At 40.2% G+C, this 18,413-nt stretch overlaps 1 protein-coding gene across 8 annotated transcripts in view; it reads right to left on the reverse strand.

The window, feature by feature from the left end:
• LOC147253792 (adenylate cyclase type 3-like) overlaps nt 1-18,413 on the reverse strand; it is a 79,643-nt gene that overhangs the window by 27,109 nt on the left and 34,121 nt on the right. For all 8 annotated transcript variants that reach the window (XR_015118600.1, XR_015118599.1, XM_086219089.1 and 5 more), the window contains exons 8-15: nt 10,043-10,208; nt 9,650-9,769; nt 7,657-7,799; nt 4,993-5,154; nt 3,756-3,843; nt 2,624-2,740; nt 1,985-2,265; nt 628-709 (exon numbers count right to left, since the gene is read on the reverse strand). Coding sequence is in view for 6 of the 8 variants with exons in the window: in XM_086219089.1 (XP_086075215.1) it covers nt 628-709; nt 1,985-2,265; nt 2,624-2,740; nt 3,756-3,843; nt 4,993-5,154; nt 7,657-7,799; nt 9,650-9,769; nt 10,043-10,208 (1,159 nt within the window). In the remaining 2 variants the exon portion in view is untranslated. The remainder of the gene's footprint in view (nt 1-627; nt 710-1,984; nt 2,266-2,623; nt 2,741-3,755; nt 3,844-4,992; nt 5,155-7,656; nt 7,800-9,649; nt 9,770-10,042; nt 10,209-18,413) is intronic.

Consider the following 18,413-nt stretch of genomic DNA (forward strand, 5'->3'; position numbering starts at 1 on the left):
TAGAGGTCATCTACTTCTCTGTCTACCCCTGTTTCCCTGTATCCTTACCAGTATTTATAGTAATCTAGCAATCTAGTATATTCATAAAAGCTGTGACCACACGTGATTTTTTTCTGATGTGTTATTTCTGACTTTCTTGTTCTGGTTTTTCCTGAACTGCTTCTGTGTGTCTATGAATTATCCCTTTTCTCAGTTGGACCTTGCCTCCCCAGGTAGCCTGCCTACCTCCCATGCTATACCATTATTCCTCCAGAAATTTAGACAGCCCAGCCACCATCCTGTAAACCCACTATCTCAATTAAAACCTTGGGTTCTCCGTCTGCCTTTGAGTCCAAATGTTCAAAGTTTTACAGGGTTGCTGGTGCATTCATTTGGATGGGATTCCACTTAGCACAGTGGCAACTTAATGTCTCCTTTGATCGAGATTTCCTGGGCTATGTTTTAATTTTGGATTTATATGCCTTCCTTTAAGTAAAGATGACAAATAAAACATCAAGTGCATCAAGTGGACCACAAATACATAGAGGAAGGGGGAGAAAGACAGTGAGCTAAGTGTTAAAGAAACCAAACAAGACATCAAAATTACAATAAATTTAAGTGTGGTGATCACATTATATATAAACTTACATGTCGGGAGAAATAATAGAAGCTGACCATCATGATGAAGATCATAACTGTCATGGTGAACTTGGAAGCTACCAGATATGACCTGCAAAAAACAGATATATTGACAATGCTACAACACTTGCTGACAACAAGTCAACACATTAATTATTCTATTAAAGGTCTCAAATAAAGATTACAGCTTTCGTCTGGAGTAGGACCCTGGTGCAGTCTTCCTCTACTGAATTAGTCTGCTTGATTCACTTATCAATGGTACTGATGAAATCAATAACTGGATGAGACTAAACTTTCTTCAAGTATACAAAGGCAAGACAGAAATAATTGTATTTAGTGCCAAAGAAGAGAGCAAAAGTGCTCATCTTGAATCCTAGCAGAAATCTAGGCATAGTAATTGACTATGATCAATATATCCATGGTTAGATTCTGGAAAATTACAACATCTTCTTATTACCACCTTAAATACATTGCAAAATCAAAGCTGCATTAATATTTCAAGGTCCTTCCTGAGAAATTGATGCATTTCATTTTAGTAAGCTTGTACTACTGCACTATTACAACTGTAATATGATTAAAACCGTAATAGTGCCTTTACTGGCCTAATACATCTGTCAAAAAACTGCAGCTCATCCAGAATGCCACTTGCTTGGGTCCTTACTGGAACTAAGAGATCACATCACTCCAGTGCTCAGATCTCTGCACTGGCTTCCTGTGTCACAGATAAAAGACTTTAAAATTATCATATATGTGAAAAAGCACTCCATGGTTGAGGGCAAAAATACATAACAGACCTCTTTGAGCCATATGTGCCCACTAGATCACCAAGTTCTTCATGTACTGCCCTACTCATGATTCCCAAGGTTAAGACTAAGCATGGTAAGGCATCTTTTCAACAATATGCTCCAAAGGCCTACAAAAAGGTGACAGAAACCCTTAAATTAGCCTCATCGCTACAGATTCTATTTTTAAAAATCTGTTGTTTGTTGGAGCATTTAAGAACACTAACTTACCTTAAACTCATCTTTAATCAAAGATTTTCATTAGATTAGCTTCATCATCACCGTTTTTCAAAATCCAAATTGGAAACTGTTGTTTTCTGGAGTATTCTAGAATATTACTTTTAACTAATTTTAATTTTATTTTGAGTTTTTTTTTGTATTATTCTACTCTTCTGCATTGATTTTTATTCATTTAATTGCATTGTTTTTCTATGGCATTGTGATTTTGTGAAGCAATGTGGGCATGACAGGGGCTATAACAAATCAAATTTCCTTACTTTGCCTTCTAATACACCAAATAACTATAACTGTGAAATTGCAACAAAATGTGTAGGCCTCTGCTGACTGTCCTCTTTTCTCCTTACCTGTAGTCCTGAAAGCGGGCCATGTCATAGCGGTCAAAGATGTCCTTCCAACTGTAGATGTTAACTATGCCAGTAGCTGCTGTGATAAACAGCATCAGCGTGAGCTTGACCATATGACTGACTTGAACCAGCATGGTGGTGGCCATCAGCGCAAGCACAGCAATATAGCTATAATATTTGGGGTTGTTAAGGCAACCTTTAGGGCTGGACCAGGTGGAGGATGAGGAAGCGGGAGCCAATGTGGTGCTGACTGCATTTGGGACTCGAGGCAGACAACTCAGCTAGGTTGACATAAACACAGAAAACCATGAGCACAGTAATTACTTCAGTTCTCTGTAAATCATCCAGGTTTCTGTAAAGATTTCTGAGCAATTTGCTAGATCAGGTGTCTTAGGCATACAGGTGACCCATATTGATTTAGCTTTTGAGGCTATACATGCCATAACATTGCAGCTCATCATAAACCTGTGCAATATGATTTCAAATCCATTTCAAGATTATTTCAGACTACTTATTTTGTCACACTTTCTGCCTTGAGCAAAGGCCATATAGTAATTTCAAAACAATTTTGATTAATTGTTCAACCTTAACCATATAGAATATGATTTTGCTAAGATGAAATGCCTGACCCAAGCTCACCATATCCATGATGTCAGCCATGGTGAGGATGAAGATGGCTGCCATGGCCCAGGTGTTACGAGCCCAGCGAGTATGGTCAATCCAGGTGGAGAAACCCACAAGCTTCTTGGGAAAGACCTGACACAAACATCATTGCTATTAGGATTTCTATCCTACGTTGTTCAGTGCACCCTACAAACCAAATATATCTATCAATCCGTGAGTCAATTCTCAATAATCATTCATCTGATCAACATCAAACTTGAGGTGTGCAATGTGTGTGTTGTAAACACTTTCGATTAGTCAACATACACTTGTAAAGGAGCAGCTCCTAGTTTTATTTTATTGCTGTGTCTGAGGTTTGCTTTTTACATACAATCCCATGGGTTGCAAATGTCTCATTGGTGCACAACAGTTTGCAAAAATCTCAGTACTACTTACGGTGCAAAAAAATAGACTTACAAGAAAAAAATCCATATTCAGAATCAAATATGTAAAAGTATGCCTTTTCATTAAGTGGAATGATCAATATAATAATAATATCTATGTCTTATTGTCCTGCATTATAATGCATGGCTTCATACTGGACATGCTACAGCAGGTAACAGCGGTGCTCTTTTTGTCAATGAAGCCCCATCCACAATTGAAGAAATGGGCATGTTTACTGTGGATTCTGTACTTTCCAGCCACCAGGAGTCAACTTTTCCTTCTTGACTCCTGGCGGCTGTAAAGTGGTAGACAACCAACTGGATTTTAGCTGAGAGTGGAATTTTTAAGTGGGTGAAACTATAATTCTACAAGATAGATGTGGGAACTTACATGGGACTCACCACATAAAGGGATTACTCCATGGAAACTTTCCAAGTTTCAGATGTGGAAAAAAATGTTACACATATTTCACATTAAATTTTAGCATGTTCTCTGATGGTAAATTTGATCTCTAATTACATGATTTTCACATGTTTTGTTCTGTAAGGGAATGTTTTGAACTTTAAAGAAGACTAACCTGACAGTTATTGACAGTTGTCTATTAAAAAGAACAAGGTGCTGCTAACGATGGTTGTTTTTTTAAAATATCTTTTTTATACTTACAGGAACTGAAAACATGAGAAATCACCAAGGTATTCAAGTATAAAAGTGTGTTTTCACTTACTCTGGGGAAGACAGCAGCCAACGAACAGACTGTCAGGATTAATAGCAGGACTTCTCCCACTGCAAAGGTGATGTAGTTTGCAATCAGCCTGTCCCATTACAAATGGACAAAGAAAAACTGTATAAACACTCAACGTAATCAACAACAATATATTCACTGTCTCAATTCAGGCTTTAATTTTACATCTGTCCTTCGTACAGTTTGGGAGTAATATTGTAATTCCACATTTAACATATTTGGCAGGCATTTTAAAATTCTGTTGAGAATTACCATAATTCTGCTCCCCAAAGGCCCATTTAAGCGACATGATTATTTTTGTGATCCCAATGTCTTTACAGAGTATAGTTAGGGGTTTCAAACATAAATTCAGGGTCATTATTTCTATGTTGTACATGCTCTGCTACTTAACAGCCTCTGTTATTGGTCTCACTTTGATGGTGGGGGCTTAGGGGGCAGGTGCATCAAGAGTGCAAAATCTTTACTGAGATGCTGAGGGGGATTCTCGTGTGAAATATTCTGTCCAATAGCATAGCCTGTTAGAAGGCAAAACATATCTGACAAAAACAAGAATTTTGCCCAAAAATTAAATATGACTGAATTTTTACGAGGCTTCATAGATGTCTTGCCTCAATTAACTGTTATTTTATTGGTATTCTAAGGGAGATGTTTATTACACAATGTTGTGATAGTGTCAGGAACTGGTTTGCATTTATCTGAATATAAGAATTTTAGTTAATAGTATCAATGATATATCACCCACTTACCAGTACCTACTTAGAGATACCAGTTGCGTACAAAGAATGGTCAGTGCTTAACATTCGGTTTTTGATATTGTTGATCAAAACATTAATTAGATGGTACAAACAGAGAATACATTATTAATTAATTAACTTATTATTAATACATTAACTGTGACCAAAATGTGATATCGTGCAAGAAGTAATACTATATCAAGTCAGGCCAGACAATGAACACAAACTTTGGAAGTAATGCTTGAAATCCCAAGAGTGAAGGAACTCTCCAAAGAAAATAATTTGATCGATTATAAAAAATAGTATAATTTTGCCAACTTTTTTTTTGTGTCCAAATTTCATGTGAAATTATTTTTGTCTCCTTTTGCTCTCTAGGTGGGAAAGTGTCTCAGTCATTTGGTGTGACAATGACACCTAAAATTTCAGTAAATAAATAATAGAATGAACACATTGTGAAAAGACTACTGTTGACATTGCGTACTGACCAGGGGTCTATGAGTGCCTCCATAACTGTAGTGAAAACCAGGACCACACATGAGCAGCAAAAGGCAGCACCACTTTGCTTCTCTTTCTCCACTGAGTAACGAGTCTCCAAGTGTGGATCAACAAACCTCAGGGAGAGCTGGTTGGTGTGTCTCCCTTTCAGACTGATGAGAGAACCACAGCAGTTACATCAAATGTTAAACACTGGTACATTATCTGCAGTTGAGCTTGTTCTTTAATATATTTTCCACAACCAATAGTTTTGTATTTAGAAATCTTGCGATATAATCAAATATATACTGGTTGGCACCGCTCAACACGGATGTAATCTACGTGTTCCTACCACTGTCTTGCGTTTTAGGCGGCTGGAAGAATATGGCAATAGGTATCCAACTTGACTTTATATTCTTTTTTAATGGTATCAAATATGTGATCAGTTTATAAAATTAAGAGTGCACCAAACTACGCCTAATAGTATATGAAAATTATCCCAGATATTTTTTCTCAGGGAAAGAACTTCAACGTCTGTATTTATCTGAGATAAAAAGAGAAGCCATAATCTCCTAATCAGAAAACCTAATGTCACATCTACACCAGGACAATATACTTGGTCAAAAGTCTTTTGGTGACTGCATGATATACTGTTGCGATTATACTCTAATAAATTAAGCATCACACTTAAATTTAAGCTTATTATGAGTAAATGCTATGGTTTTCATCACAAATTGTCTATTAGATTTATTTATTTTTTGAACATATGAGAAAAAAGATCAATTGTGGTTGAAACATATCAATAAAAGTAGACTGTCTCGTCTCAGGCAGTATTGCACCATCAGTGATAGTGTGGATAGTGTGTGATAGTGGAGTCTTTTGTTACTTCTCCTTCACTGAAGTCCTGTGCATGCATGAGTGTGGTTTCCAGGTGCTGGAGATCTCTTCATCCCTGCAATCCCTGGTTGCTTTCATTCACGCTGCCAGATTTGTTTCCGCTTCTACCAGTGGTATTGTTGGCCCAACCCCTATACTTTTGATCTTGTGAACATGTTTTCCAGTGATTATACTGACAGATTAATTCCTCCTTTCCTCCTTCATTCCAGTGTGCCTCTCCCCCCTCCATCACATACCATCCAGCCCTGGCCACATATCCAGCACCTGAGTGCCAGTGCCTCAGTATGACTGAGAGACCTACTGTCTCTGAGCCACAGCTGCCCACTGCTACATCTCTATAACACCTCAGAGCTTCAGACACACACTTCCCTGCCTCAGCCACAGCTCCAGCGCCTTAGATACACGCTGCCCTTGCCCATCACATTCTATTAGCCCTGGGGCAACATCCTTTTCACACTTTTCCCCTGGTCTTATAGTCTTGCTCTTGGCTCAGGTTTGAAGACACCAATAAATCATCACACTTTCTAGTACTTGGAGAGATACTGGCTGATTAGTTCTGGCTTACCAAATGTAAATTCAAAATAAAAAAAGAGATAAATATAGAGAATAATGTCATCCATTTTCTACCACTTATCCTGTTAAGGGTCGCAGGGGGGGCTGAAGCCCTTGAGAATAATTATTAAATTAAATAATGTTCTTTATGTTTAAAAAAATACTGTGAATCACTTTAGCCCACCACTTCTAGTTATGGCCCTTCTCAATGGTTTGGGCACCCCAGACAATTTATGATCTCTTTCAATTTGGTACCCTCTGCTTTGAGAGTTGCTAGTCAGCTACATATGTGATGACTCCATACCTCTCGGCATAGGCCCTATGGGAGGGCACATCTGAATCATGCAAAATAATTTCCATAAAAACAGTGCAAACATACACTTAAGTGTTGCTCTTCCCAAAACCTATTATTGATATCAAATGCCCATATTTACATTTACTGGTCATATTTATAGTTCTGGCTAGAGTACTTCATTAAATGTGTACCTGCAAAACCACACCATCACTGCAATGGAAAATAGCTACAAACAAAAGATCTGATAGAGACATAGTTGGAACTCTGACCAATACCTGACAACCACTAGTATCACATACATAGATAAAGTAGTATCATCGTTAGGATTGGGGTTGTGCTTCTCTCTGTCTGAATGAGCAGGTGAGAGGTATGACATGGAACTCATCATCACACCTGCAGGCGGTCATCATTCACCACTTACCTACAGATGTTAGAGTATTTAAGATCAGCTCCTCCCTGCAATCATTACCAGTTCATTACATACCCTGTGTGCCGTCACCTCTGAAAATCAGCTGCTGACCAGCCTCGCCTGCCACAGCCTCTCACCAGCTTCACTCCTGCTGCAACCTGCAATTCCCAACTGTACGCCTCGCTCTGACTCCGCTGTCCTGCCCTGGACATCTCACCCTTACTCCGCCAAGCTCTGTACTCCTGCCCCCAGATCCTCACATAACCTGAACTGTCCAGTGACTGTTCTCCTGCCCCTGTGGAGCTCTGGTATCGTCCCTGCCTTTCACTCCAAGGACCCAGGTTAAAACCCACTTCAGCCTCTGTAGGATTACATCTGCATCTCCTGAATAAACCTCTTGAACTAGCTCTGCATTGTCTGCATCTTGGGTCCACCTGTTGTTCCAACCTAACAATCATAAAAGTGCTTTTAATGTATGGAGAAGCAAAGTTTTTTGCTCTAATATTGAGGGACTTAACTTACACTTGGACAGTCTCTCTCTCCAGCAAAGCCTCATTGAGTAGTTTGTTGAGCTCCTGTTCATTCTCCTGTGCATCAATCACCCTTTCAGCCAGGTCTCGAAGACGCAGCCTTCGCCGAGGATTAGGGAAAGAAGGGTTCACCACCTGCAGTCCCACAAATCAATGCCATGTCAGTCAGCTGTACAGTCCATTCAACATATCATGAAACAGCACAGCAAAAAAAAAAAAAAAAAAAAAAAAAAAAATTGGGCCAGAATTAACATTTGTACAATGCAATTTACATTTGTCCAACAGAAAAAAAAATTCTCTGGCAGGGAAATTTTTACTGTCTTAATTTAGACTACATCATAGTACTGAGACTAACAATGGTCTAAAAGAGATGCGTCAACCTCAGCATTGCTTCTGGTAAACCCTTGGTCCTTGTGATATGGTACTATGCATCAATGCAAAAATTAACACTGTATCTGCAGAGTGAGTATACAGTCACAGGGTTCCAACTTGACCGACAATTTGACGCCAATACATCTTCAAATTTAAGTGAAAAATGTTAGTTTGACAGAGTGTTGGGGCTAGGGATGGGGGGGGGGGATTTTTATATTCACTTCAAGAAAAAAAGTGGATATGTCAAGCAAATATTGGAAACTGAAAAACATCATGGGGCTGCAGCATTAACATCACTTTGATTACTTTACTGCAGCAGTGTATCAATCACAGTTCAACTTGTTCAAGTTCAAGCAGAGAGGCATACAAGCAGAATAAGGGATAGAAGATCAACAAAAAGATGATTCGTATGTGTTAAATACTTGCAGCGACCCAGACAATAAGGGCATCTCCAGTCTTCAGTTAGTGAACATTTACAACCAAGATTAATTATTTAAACATCCAACATGTGGACTGAAGCAGCCATCATTTTTAAAGGTGATTAATTTATGTGCCTTCTATTGATGTTTTTGTTTCAGGTTGTTTGTAAAGCTGAGAGGCTGCTTTCACTGTAGACTTTTCCATTTGTGCAGTGAGGTCCCTCTGGCAGATAGTCTTGGACAAAGGCATAATTAAAATAACTGTAGATCTAAATTTGACAGGGGAAACTTCTGGCTTTAGTTTCAATTCCAATCCATGATTACAAATCTACAACAGGAACAGAATATGGATTTCCATTTTAACACAACTTTGACATATATATATATATATATATATATATATATATATATGTGTGTGTGTGTGTGTGTGTGTGTGTGTGTGTGTATATATATATATACATATGTATGTATATATATGTATATGTGTGTGTGTGTGTATATATATATATATATATATATATATATATATATATATATATATATATATATATATATATATATGTCAAAGTTGTATATATAATAAGCTGTTCCCTGCTGATTATGTTTGTTTTTGCAAAGGGGAAAGTGGTGTCTCACTCTCAAAGTTCCCGTGTAAGGAATTGAAGGACAATATTTTTTCTCTGCTTTAGCAGCTCTCATTAGATCCTTCCCAAGCAAAATGGAGTGATCGATTGCACCCCTTGCCTGCTAAACCCTTTCCCTTGTTTCCTCTCCTCACACAATCATTTTTGTCTCACATCCATGATCTGCAGCTCTTTCAAATTTTATGATTTAATTCTCTCTTTTTAAGATCTCCCTCTGAGCTTGCCTGTTTATTGTTCCCCTTTGTTCCACAAATGTCTGTCAGCGCTGCTGCTTAGCTGAAATTGAAAATTGCACAGGGATAAAACCTTTAGATTATAATGACTGACTCTTCACTCCAGCACTAAAATCAGAATAAACATTTGTATCTCTCCTACAACGACTGCGTTTTATCAGAAGCAAAAGTAGCATGGTAAAAAATTGTCAGTCCTCATGATCCAAGATGTTCCTGGTTTGTAAGTAAAAACATGAGTTAAATGATTTTTCATACCCGAATGAATATACTGCTGTCTGTCCCATTCTAATTGAAGACATTATTCTAAACTAGATTACCCTTGTGTCCAGTTCTTCAAGCTCTTCTGGTGTGGTGCAGGCAGTGTTTACACTGCCATTACATTCTGTGGTGTTAATTAACAGTGGAGAGTTTCCATCAGAAGAGGTTACCGACAGCTTCTGTGGTAAAACAATAAAAAGGAAGTATTGATTGAAAAATTGCTGTTTACATCATCTCTTTATTCCCTATTTGCATTCTTACAATATATTTCAAATGTTGCCCACACTTTATGTTATGATTTAAGATATTCAGGTCTAGCTTGTGGGTAAAATTGTTTAATAGTAACTTTACATAAACAACATTTCAACATATATACTGTGAATCAAGATCCTGGATATGAGACTAAGATTTCAATACTGTCTGAGAAGTTTGTGAATGACAGGTTGACTCACTACACCGTTGATGCCATTCTTTCCCCCAGATCTTTTTGGAACAACTACCAGGTAGGTCTCGATGCCTCTCTCCCTAAGGTAGTCACAACGCTCGCCTCCATTCCCTGGCTCCACATCAAACTCTCCATGAAGACACTCCATTGTGCTCTGTGAGATGTGGACTCGACTGATCGGCATACAGAGGGGTCGAAGGTTAGACAAGTTATTTAAATAGCAAATATCTTGGAACAGCTTTTGTAGACTTAATTGAGCCCCAGAGAGTCTTCTTAACACTGTCATTTTCTAATAATTTAAAAATGAGGTCAAATGTAGCAAAAACACACAGTTAATACCTCATTAATTACTTTGTGACATAGACATTGAAGTGATACACATTCTTCACTCTAACAGAGTGAGAAATTCATACATTACTTGAGTGGTTCCACTTTCAGTGAAAAACAAGATAAGTCATGACATCATGTGCCATCAAAAACAGGATATGTTAAAATCTTCTCCACTATTTTTATGCCTTACTAGGTCTTTATAATAGCCCAGCGTATCCAGCTATTGTGATGGATTCTTCACTTGATAAGCCTTTTAGTTGATAGGTAAGCAGTATTTTGTAAGAGACAGGAATTTTTAGAACTAATATCATACATGGACATACATCTTCCTTCATCCTCCCCTCCCCCTGTGGGTTCTCAGTTGCCTCTCATGGATGCAGTGAAGCCGAGAATAATCACTGAGCAAATGAGGATATAGCAGGACCGTTTCACAAACAAAAGTGAAGATGTACACAATGCTGCAAGCAAGAGGGTGTCCTTGATATGTTCAGTTTTTCCAATAAATTATATTTGTCAACTATTTTAGTATGTCACCATTAGAATCAAATGGTATCTGTTTGCCTTTCCTGGTGTTTGTTTGTTGGCACAGAATCATCACAGCAAATTTGTAATATAGTGGTTACAATTAGCTTTCTCCTGGCTTTCTTTTTTTTGGATCAAATTTTAATTAAAATTTGAGAAAAAAATCGAAAAGAAGTACGCCAAGACTTTTAGGGATTTGTCAGTACAGCACACACTCTCAGTTTTCACAGTCGTCATACAGTGGACCCAAGACAAGGGAACATGTCATGGGATACTACAGAACACAGCAATAGTTACATTATTAATAAAAAAAAAATAGAAGAAGAATTGCTCAGAGACAACAGTGAGGAAAAGTGCACACATTAAGTGTAATTATACAAAGCGACAGACACACACACACAAGACACACGAGACACACACAAAACAAAACAGAGGGAACTTCACATCCAGGGACAGTAATGACAAACCTTGTGAAAAGAAAAATGATTAAAAAAAAAATCTTACAGCATATCTTTCAGAGAATCAGCAATACAACATCAGGCATTTAGAGTGCTCTCATTTGCACCATTAATTGCTGAAAGTTCTACATATACGACATCCAGAAAAGAATTAATCAAAGCTGTTATAGTCAGAGAATGAGGTGGCTTCCAGCGAGTACCAATTTTTTTCTTGGCTGCGGTCAGTCAGGCAAAAATTACATGCTTTTTGAGCTTGGGAATATTAAGAGTTGACAAGTCGTTCAAAGTCAACACATGCATATTAACAAGTACTATTTATTTGTATCAAATCCAATAATTTGGATACAACATTGAGGAAGAGAAATAGGTCTTACATCAATCAGAAGTGCTTTGTTGTTGAATATTGGAGAGAGTGTATGTGCCTTGGAAGAAAGATTTTATTTTTATTTTATTTAACCTTTATTGACCCAGGCAAGCAAATTAAGAACAAGTTCTTTTTTACAACTGCAGCCTGCAGGAATCTTCTTTTGGGCAGAGGAGGGCTAAGACAATAATAAAAACAGGGTATGCATTATACAATCACAATATAGTGCATATGGAAAAAGGTGTCATGAAGTTGTACATCTATATAAAGCAATAGTTAACAGCAACATCACATGAAATACAGTGTCAATGGAATGAATGATTAAGGAGAAGAGTTCAGCAGGTGCATTGGTCAAGTAGAAGTTGGTGAAGGTTTTGTTTGAAAACAGTAAGTGGTATCGTATCACTGGGTTTAATGATTGATTGTAAGGCATTCCAGTCAGACGGTGTAGCAAACCTGAAGGCCTTGCAACCAAAGGTAGTGCGGGATTTGAGGATGGTGAATTTGATGAGTTTACTGGATCTGAGGTTTAGTTCGATGTGTTTCAGCTGAACTCCATGTTAGTGCAAGATGGGGCCAAAACACAGATGACATTGTTTTCTAGACATATTCACAAAAAGAACCTCTTTAAGCATCCATGGGCTTACTAAAGAGCTTTCAAATGTGAGTAATGAGACAGCGGAGCATGAACAAAACCAGAAGAGCAGGGGTCTAAGCACAAACTACTCGTCCCTGATAGAAAAGAATAAGAACAACCCCAGGTTCCTCTTCAGCACCGTGGGCAGGCTCACCAAGAACCATAGTGCTGTTGAGCCATGCATCCCCCCAACTCTCAGCAGTAACGACTTCCTTTCTTTCTTTACTGAAAAGATTGTGAATATTAGAACGAAGATTGCCAGTAATGGAGGACAGACTACAGTCCCCACAGAAGCACCTCCCAGACTTGGTGCATACTTGGACAGCTTCTCCCCCATCGACCTGTCAGAATTAACTTCTGCAGTCGGTTCCTCCAAGTCAGCCACTTGTCTGCTGGATCCCATCCCAACAAGCCTCCTTAAGGATGCCTTCCCTCTAGTCAACACTTCTATATTAAATCAAATTAATCTTTCCTTAGTCACAGGTTATGTGCCACAGGCCTTTAAGGTGGCTGTCATCAACCCTTTACTTAAAAAACCCTCTCTTGACCCAGATGTATTAGCCAACTATAGGCCAATATCCAACCTCCCCTACATCTCCAAGATCCTTGAGAAGGTTGTCCTGGAGCAGCTACATGAACATCTGCACAGCAACGAGCTCTTTGAAGCCTTCCAATCTGGATTCAGGGAACACCATAGCACTGAAACAGCACTGGTCAGAGTCTCTAATGATCTTCTTATAGCTTCAGACAGAGGTCTTGTCTCTGTGCTTGTCCTTTTGGACCTCAGTGCTGCATTTGACACCATCGACCACAGCATCCTGCTACAGAGACTAGACCATGACATTGGGATTAAAGGAACTGCCCTAAAATGGTTTAAGTCCTACTTATCTGACAGGTTTCAGTTTGTTAATGTTAATAATGACCATTCTGAGTATAGCAGAGTTACATATGGTGTACCACAGGGTTCAGTTTTAGGACCGATTCTCTTCACTCTTTACATGCTCCCATTAGGTGACATAATCGGAAGCACTCGATCAACTTCCACTGTTATGCAGATGACACACAACTTTACTTGTCGATGGAGCCAGACGACACAAGCCAGCTTACTCATCTGCAAGACTGCCTGAAAGACATTAAATCCTGGATGTCCTCTAACTTCTTAATGCTCAATTCAGATAAAACTGAGGTAATCATTTTTGGACCTAAACACCACAGGGACACACTCTTGAATCGGATCTCTACTCTAGATGGCATCACCCTAGCTCCGAGTACAACTGCAAGGAACCTTGGGGTCATTTTTGACCATGACCTTTCCTTCAGCTCCCACATAAAGCATGTGACTAGGACCGCCTTCTTCCATCTGCGAAGTATCGCTAAGATTAGGAATATCCTTTCCCAGAGTGATGCTGAAAAACTGGTGCATGCATTTATCACTTCTCGGCTGTACTACTGCAACTCTCTCCTGTCAGGATGTCCTAAATACTCTCTAAAGAGTCTCCAGCTGGTCCAGAACGCTGCAGCGAGGGTTTTGACGGGAGTTAAGAAGAGAGAACACATCTCTCCCACTTTAGCTTCTCTCCACTGGCTTCCTGTAAGATCTAGAATCGACTTCAAAGTCCTTCTGCTGACTTATAAGGCTCTCAATGATACAGCTCCATCCTATTTGAAAGAGCTCATTAGTCCCTACTGTCCGACCAGAGCACTCCGCTCCCAGAATGCAGGTCTTTTAGTGATTCCCAGTATCAATAAAAACAGACTGGGAGGTAGAGCTTTTAGTTACCGGGCTCCTCTACTGTGGAACCAGCTCTCTCCATGGGTCAGAGAGGCAGACACTTTAACTACGTTTAAGTCCAGGCTTAAGACCTTCCTCTATGACAGAGCCTTCAGTTAGGACTGGTTCAGGTAGCTCTGAACCATTGATAGCTATGCTGCTACAGGCTTAGACTGCTGGGGGACACATCAGGTTACATGGAGCCCTTCCCTCCTCTCCTCTCCTCTCCACTCCCCCTCTCTCCTCCTCTCCTCCCTCCACATTTTTGGAACTGTCACTACCACTACTTGTTGCACTTTGTAGTTTAGCCTTGGTGTCTTGCAGTCTCTCTGTGTTTCCACAGATCCACCAGAGCCCCAACCGCCGCCTGCATCGCCCCCCCCCCCTCTTATTCCCTACTGTTACACCGGCCTGCGCTCCCCTTCCATGAACCAGTCTGCCATCCAGTCCCCCATCAAGCTGGCTTGCTCTCCCTGCCTCCCCTACCAGAAGCTTCCTTCTTCAGCTGTTATTAACATTTCCGTGTTTCTCACATTCTGCATTGTAAACTGTTTTCTTGTCTGTAACAACATCTACTGCACGTCTGTCCGTCCTGGGTAAGGGATCCCTCCTCTGTTGCTCACCCTGAGGTTTCTCAGATTTTTCCCTGTTAAAAGGGTTTTCTATGGAGTTTTTCCACAGTCGATGTGAGGGTCTAAGGGCAGAGGATGTTGTTATGATGCCTTGTGAAGCCCTTTGAGACAAACTGTTTGTGAAAACGGGCTATACAAATAAAATTGCCTTGCCTTGCCTTGCCAAACTACCAAGAATAAAGTTCAAAATTAGGAACGGCCAGTCAGCCCTTCTCCCTCCTCCTCCATAGAGTAGACATTTTCAAATGCTGTCTTTTTTGGTTCCAGATGAATTTGGAAATTGCAGATTGGAGTTTGCTCCAGTAGTCAGGTGGAGTGGGAAGGGGGACTGTAGCGCTGGCCAAATTAATCCTAGGAAATACATTCATTTTTATAATAGAGACACGGGCTCGAATAGGGATAGGAAGACCATTGGTCCATGTACCTCAGGACGTTGTTCAGAGACAGAGAATAATTATATTTAACAATCTGATGCAAAGAAAAGAAATCTCAATTCCCAGATATATAAACTGTTGCACTATAGGATTATTAACCACAAGAACCAATGTTTAGGCAGAATCATTCAAATGTAAGAGAGCAGACTTAGACCAATTAATTTTAAAACCTGACATATTTCCTAACTCCTCACAGATGGACAAGAGGTGTGATACAGACTGAGTGGGGTTTTCTAGAACTACTAATACATCATTCCCATATAAAGACACCTGGTATTGTGTATTATGAATAGTGATGGGTGAGATTGAGGTGGCATGGTGGTGCAGTGGTAAGCACTGTCGCCTCACAGCAAGAAGTTTCCAGGTTCGAGTCCCAGCTCGGGCATGGGGTCTTTCTGTGTGGAGTTTGCATGTTCTCTCTGTGCCTGCATGGGTTCTCTCCGGGTACTCCGGCTTCTTCCCACAGTCCAAAGACATGCAAATGGAGACAAGGCTAATTGAATACTCTAAATTGACCGGAGGTATGACTGTGAGTGTGAATGGTTGTTTGTCTCTATATGTTGGCCCTGCGATGGACAAGTGACCTGTCCAGGGTGTACCCCACCTCTCGCCCAAAAGCTGCTGGGAAAGGCTCTAGCCCCCCCCCCCCCCCAATGGATGGATGGATGAATGGGTGAGATCAGACTGGACTGACGAATCGACTGAGCTAACAGCTCCAAGGAGAGCACAATTAATGCAGGACTTAATGTGCAGCCCTGGCGCGAGGACCTGGAAACCGGAAAAAGAGTGGAGAGAGTTTGACCAGTTAGCACCTGTGCAGAGCGGTTTGAATATAATGCTTTGACCAACCCAATAAAAGTGTTAGCAAAGCCCATCACCTCCAGAACAGAGGAAGGATTGTCAGTTGCTGCATCAATGATAGGAAGAAGGCCTCAGACATTATCCATTGTCAGTCGTGATTTTATAAAGTCTGTCTGATCGGAATTGACTAATGATGGCATGTAACTTTCAAGGCGGCGAAAAAGGAGTTTTGCAAAAATCTTCAAGTCTGAATTAAGGAGGCTAAGAGGACTATGACTACAACAATCACTGAGGGTTCTTATCTCTTTTCAGCAGCAGTGAAATGAGGGCTGTGTTAACATCCCTTGAAAATCTGCCTTTTTCAGTTGAAAAATTTCCAATCCATATCCATTGGATATCCAATCATATCCACAAGAAATGGGCCCAGCTGATCCCAAAAACTGACATAAAATTCAGGGGATCCCATCAATACCTGCCGATTTATCTCTCTTCACCGCATCTCTCACCTCGTCAAGTGTGATTGGTTTATCTAAGTTTACTGAATCCGTTCTCAAAAATTGGAATAAACATAACTGATTCAAACATTGGTCACACCTAGCCTGGCAAGGCAGACCTACATCAAGATGTTGGTCCAGAAACACACCATTGGCAGGGCTCTATCAGAGGGGCTGGACAAATGGTGATCTTTCAAACTCCCTCTGCACGCAATCGGACAGCGCTACAACCAATCAGAGTGACAAAGAAGGTGACGTAGTCAGAGCAACGGAAAAGTTATGGAGTCAAATGCCATTTTTGAAAAAAAAAAAATTACAGTCATGCTTGCACAACAAGCATCTTCGAAAAACTGAAGTATTGGCAAGCAATTACTGCGGTAGTGAAAACAATGGAAAGTCGAACAGAATTTGACAGCAGTGTCTCACCCTTTTATCGACACTTAAACATGACTTACCGGACAAACTACTACTGCAAAATGGTCGCAAACCTGGCGTCATGATGTCTAGCCCGCCTACCAACAAGCCTGTGATTGGACTGACCTGAGTTTGGGTTTGCTGCTCCAAGCCTGAGATGTGTGCAGTTCGACTGACCCTGGCTGCAAATTGATTTTGCTACCGCTGCCACCAAGAGCAGAGAACCATGTGGGTAGAGAGTGTGCGAGGAACTGACTGGCACTGGAACCTTCAAACCCCTCGTCGAGGCCAATGATGCAGATTTTGCACCTTCTGTCCCTACCTTCCATGTTGGCTAGTTTGTGCTCCATAGCATGCAGAGCTTGACCGTCACTGTCAAGTGACAGGCGGCGCCTACTCCACCTTTAATGATACCAAGACCCGCCGTCAGAGTTGCTAGTTCTGCCTGGATAGCACCTAGCTTCTCTTAACATTCACTTGGACTCAAGGATGATCTTAAAGATTTTGTCTGTCAAAGGGTGAAGTTCAATGTCACATCAAGTCATGGCATTATGTCTGGGACACCTTAAGGAAAGTTCTTCAAATTTGAAACAAACATTCACCCTAACTCTGGGATGAGCCTAAAACATTTTGGTCATCAAAATTCAAGGTCACAGCAAACACTGACTACAGTATATCTAAGGAACACCTTGAAGATATTTCTTCAAATTAAAAAACATATTTAAAATGTTGACAGCTTTGTTTTTCATTTGTTTCCATAATAAACATTTAAAGTCAGCATTTTGCTTTGTTCCTGCAAATTTGACCGCTGGATCATTTGTTTGTATTTGTGTCATTTGTGCGAATTTGGCTGCAGGATCAATTTGCATCATTCGCATGAACTTTTTTCACCTGCGAGGAGAATTTATTTCCGACATTTCTTTCCATCATCAACCATAGCTGACGTTACAACCATTGCTGGCTTGTACCTGTTGTGGAAGTCTATGACACAGCAGAAAAAACAAAACGGCGCTGTATTTGGATCCACGGCATAATCCAAAGGGGCACACAGCTGGGTGAATTTCACTGCTTTCTCCTGGAACTGTGCCTGGACGACGGCCGTTTCCAGCGGTACTTCAGGCTGACCTGTTGGCGAGGATCGGTGCCAACTACAGGCGCCAAGACTGTTGATGTCAGTGACGTTAGGGGAATCTAAACGCTGATAGGCTCACATGAACCTCTGAATTTGTTGTGTAAGTTGAATAATTTCAACTTGCATTCACACTGCCCGGCGAATTGATACGCCATTTTTAAAAAAAATTTCTTTTCTTAACACACGAAAAATTTGCATGGGGTTTGGTGTGAACCAACCCTTAGAGTAGACCTGGGCATTTTACAAAAGTGAAAAAGTATTTATGCTGTGCATGAAATAAAACTGTGTTGCTTTTATTTTGAAAAGCCTGGTGTTTTTATTATTTACATATGGACATATCTGCAACTGTCTGCCTGCACAGTAACTGGTGAAACCAGCCAACTACCCCT

Source organism: Aulostomus chinensis, chromosome 11 (assembly GCF_037954235.1).
Source record: "Aulostomus chinensis isolate RoL2024-O1b breed Wild chromosome 11, RoL_Achi_v1.0, whole genome shotgun sequence".
Classification (NCBI taxonomy): domain Eukaryota; kingdom Metazoa; phylum Chordata; class Actinopteri; order Syngnathiformes; family Aulostomidae; genus Aulostomus; species Aulostomus chinensis.